The sequence below is a fragment of the Austrofundulus limnaeus genome, unplaced genomic scaffold, assembly GCF_001266775.1.
Source record: "Austrofundulus limnaeus strain Quisiro unplaced genomic scaffold, Austrofundulus_limnaeus-1.0 Scaffold9, whole genome shotgun sequence".
NCBI lineage: Eukaryota > Metazoa > Chordata > Actinopteri > Cyprinodontiformes > Rivulidae > Austrofundulus > Austrofundulus limnaeus.
Genome location: NW_013952411.1, coordinates 4537003 through 4541390, shown reverse-complemented (window position 1 = coordinate 4541390; position 4388 = coordinate 4537003). Strand labels below are relative to the sequence as shown.

Sequence of the window (4388 nt, the reverse complement as noted above, 5' to 3'; positions counted from 1 at the left end):
TTCTCTCCATGTTTTCTTTTTAGATTCTTTAATAATTTTGCGAGCCATCGCTCTTTTCTTTTTATATTCAATAAGGTTTTCGGTTGTTAAATTTTTCTGTAATKTTTTAAATACTTTGTTAMGTTCTTTAATTGCTGTACTGCATTCATCATTCCACCAAGGAACTACTTTTTTCTTAYCTTTAACTTTCATTTTTGGTATGCTAGAATTAGCAGCGTTTAAAATGTGTTGTTATCTGTTTTGAACATTCTTCTGTTACCTTTTAAGTACAGTGTATTTTTGGTTTCGGGCCTCCAGCATAGCTCAAGTTTCTCATGTGGCCCCCTGATTAAAAAAATGACCACCTCTGCTTTACATGGTGAATTTTAATGGCTGCTTGCTACTTTTGAAACCTGTGCAACTCCCCCTAGTAGTGAGATGATGTCATTTTGCATGTAAAATAATGAACATGCTTTATGGGAGATGTGGTTTACGGTCAATGCTGGCTTTAAACAGCATACACTTATTTTAAGACATTAAAGTGCCTGTGACATGCATATCCTTTAAATACAAAAAGTCAAAGAAAATTTCTTATTTAGGAAAAGTGCCATAAAAACACGATTTAGCCCATTTTGTCACATAACTGGCATATTTTCCTTTGAATTTGGCTCAGCTAAAGTGAAACAGGAAGTGACATCAAAGGGGAACTCTTTAAGAAAGAAAACTCTCTGATTTTTATTCATTAAAACAATATTATTTGAACTCTCACTCTTCATCTCTCTCTTATAGGGACTAAAATTATCTAAAGAAATATCAGAAAATTCCCTGCTGTCTGTGTTGTTGGCTGTTGTAGCAAAGCTCTGTTTACATGCACACACTCCCCTTTGACATCACTTCCTGTAACTTCACATGCGAATATCTCAACAACAGTTCATCTCAGTGGTGTGAAATTGCTTTTGCAATGTTATCTTTCCAAAAATGCAATAATATTTATCACAAAAAAATAGATGTCATAGGCACTTTATTGCATCTTTGAAGCTCTCTTGGGCCACATAAAATGCAATGACTGGCCACATGTGGCCCACAGGCCTTGTGTTTGACTYGTGCTTTAAGGAATACATTAGTTACATTTTTAATAAACTTAAATCCACATACTGACATGTTTCTCTTCATCTCTGCTGTAGATCTTCAGTCTGGTTTGTTCTGGTAGAAGCTCATATCGTTAGGATGACTTTAAGTGAAATGATCAAACGGAGCTTCAGCTCGTTGTTATTTCACAGACGGCACTGAGTCCTGGATTTAGAGACTTCATTAGAAGGGGTGCATCTTCCACTGAATGCCGTATTGAAAAAAAAAAACACAGGCCAACAATGAGACCGAACACATSGGRGTGCGGTTCCCCCGAGCCCCAGAACTTTATATGAAACTTCCAGTCTCAGCTCAGACTCTCCTGGAGGCTATTTGAACTGTTGGAAGATGAGAAATAGAAAAGCAATCTTTCAGCGCTGTGCTGAAATAAAACTGCAGAAGAGACGGTAACTCACAGGCCTGTAAAACTCAGGACCAGAGGCGATCTGAGCAGGCACAGCTTAACAAGCTCCTAATGGAAACAAAACAATAGAAACCACTGTCTCCTGGCAGTAAATGTGGAGTAAACGGTGTTTGTTAAAGCAGCCGTGAGCCTCTTCAGGGTCAAACCATGGTGTCAGATCTCAGAGTTTCAGTCTGGTCTGAAGGGTGTCACCGGAAACAGCTGGGTTGGGAAGCTGGACTCAGTKGAACAAGCTCTCGCTCTTAGTTTCAGAATAAAAAAAAAGGTCTGAAATCAATAATTTAAGTCTGAAGTATTTGAATTATTAACACGTCAGCTGTGGAGGATCCTACAGAGCGTAAAGCTGTGGGCTTTAGTTCTCCACAGGAGGTTAATGGTGCTAATAAATTCTTCTTCTTTTTTTTTTTTTTTACAAAAGTTTCCACTTTTTGCTGTCAGATTTAAAAAAAATCAACCTGCAAGCAAAATGGAGGGAGCACAACAAGTAAAAGGGACACGAGAAGACAACAAGGAACACCTGTGGAAAGAAGAGGATCAGGTGAGTGTGGGCGGAGCTGCAGCAGAGCCAGAGATCAAAGAGCACAGGTAACAAATCACCAAAACACAACCAATGAGATGGAGAACAACCAGACAATCTGCCACCATAACTTCTTACAGTTAAACATATTGGAACAAGTTTCCATTTGTCTGAACTCTGTCAGTCAGAAAATACAGGAAAAAAATCAGCTTTAATGAAATGATTGTCAGACTTTGTAAACATGAATTAAAGATTAAATTTATCACCCAGAGCCAATGAGCTCTGCTCAACTAAAAGAACATAAAACTATAAATAAAAAATACTTTTCAAAAAGGAAGCGAGAGCAAGAGTTTCTTTAAAATGTCTTATTTAATAATAAATACTCTTTATAAACAGGACATTTATGCAGACTAAATCCTCTCTATTATCATCTGATATAAGCAGACTCTTCCTCCTCCTCCTCCTCGTCGGTTTGAACATTGATTGTCTCAGTGGTTCAGATCTTACAGCCAGATGAGGGGCGAGAATCATTCCGACTTCTTGCTGAACATCTTCAGACGATGTGAGCGGCTTTGATACAAATGAACACAAAGATTCTTCCGCTGCTTCAGACGTTTCGTCACAGCTGCCTGGAAATTCACAACCCTTACAGGAATCTAGTCACAAAGAGAACGCAGAGCCTGACCTGTCCAGTCTTTAACTACAGACGGTAGCTGTTTGTCTATCTCACCCTTCATTCTAGAGTTTCAGGTCTGACCGCGGTGACGTCAGAGAGGATGAATTCATTCCTCCACCTTGGTTTTCCTCCGAGATGTTTTTGATTTGGAGCTGTCAGAGGGTTCAGGTTCTGGGGACCCTGGAGGGTCTGAAGGTGGGCTGGGAGCGTTCTCTACGTCCACCTCTGGCTCAGGAGCCATGGGAGGCCCTTTAGAAACCCCTGAAAAACAACCGGGAGGATTTAAAGTCATTAAAAGCTGTTCAGACAAGGTTGTAACAGGATGAGCAGCACAGCAGAGACTCTGGACGTTTCCAGAATTCTATTTTCTATAATATTTCTGCATGAGAGAAAACTGTTCAAAAGAGAATAAAAAGTCAAATGACATAAAACTTACAGAGCTACTGCTAGAGGTGTCCTGATACCAGTTTTTCTCAAACTATGTACAAGTACTTCAATTTRGGTACTCGAGTATACCGAGTACTGATACTGAGTTTGAACCTAAACATTGTACAATGACTTTAAAGACATTTGTTTTATTTAGAACAAGGTGGCTCTCCTTCATAGCTCTACAGCCCCTCTGACTGCATCAAATACACAGCAGGATATGAACTGTTGTAACATTGTACAATAAATACAAATAATTAAGATTTTCTTTCAACTTTCACTTGAAAAGTAAACTCTAATGTATTCAGTGCAGTATATCTATCAGTATAAATACTGGTATTGGTATAGGCCTTAGTACTGGAACATTTTCTACAAGTTTGAATACCAGTACTTGTAAAACTGCTGATATCGAGACACCACTAGCTACTGCTGAGAGGAACTTCATTCTCTGAACCAGTGTTGTTTTTGACTGCCATTTTAATTTTAGYCTTAGTCTTTTGAACAAAAACACTTCTTAGTTTTAGTCAGTTTTAGTCATTTCTATATTTAATGGTTTTAGTCGAGTTTTAGTCAACGAAAGCTTAAAAAATTGTTTAGTTTTAGTCTTAAAAAAAGACAACATATTATTCTTTACAAATTAATTTGACTAACTTGTGTTGTGAATTTGTGTTACTCTAAAAATGCCCAAAACAAAAACATTCTCACTTTGTGGCTTTATTTCTCAGAATTTGCTAAAGTGCAATGAACATACACAATACACATGCCCAATATTATAAGCAATAAAGGGAAACACACTCAACTCAAACTTGTCAGCCATGAAGATACATCTTATTTACAAGAACAGACATCATGCAGTCCTAAACTTAGTAGACTATTAAACTTGTGCAAACCAGTGTTTACATGCACCAGGCTTTTATTCAGAACAGAAGCACTGACTTGTGCAGTTGCTAACTCCCCCCGGCCAAAAAATTTAAAAAATAAAAAATAAAAAATAAACACACAGAGAAGAGTTTTACTTTCGTCATGAACGTAAACAAACAGCTTCTGAGCTCAGAATGGACCTGTGACAGCTTTTATGGTGGAGACATCACTCCCTGGTTAAGCTACAGGTGACGGACAGACTTTTTTTTTTTTTTGCAAAGTGGCTCAGGCTGTTTGTCTTCTTTCTTTACTGAATGAGAGGAGGAAATGTTCTGTGCTGCTGCTGCTGCTGCGTGTGTGTGTGTGTGTGTGTGTGT

The 4388-nt window shown here is 38.2% G+C and overlaps 1 protein-coding gene across 1 annotated transcript in view; it reads right to left on the bottom strand.

Moving 5' to 3' along the window:
• Nucleotides 1-2398: 2398 nt before the first annotated feature.
• bbs4 (Bardet-Biedl syndrome 4) overlaps nucleotides 2399-4388 on the bottom strand; it is a 24817-nt gene continuing 22827 nt past the window's right edge. Inside the window, exon 16 of the mRNA XM_014001587.1 lies at nucleotides 2399-2985. Within this exon, the coding sequence (XP_013857041.1) occupies nucleotides 2831-2985 (155 nt within the window). The 3' untranslated portion in view covers nucleotides 2399-2830. The remainder of the gene's footprint in view (nucleotides 2986-4388) is intronic.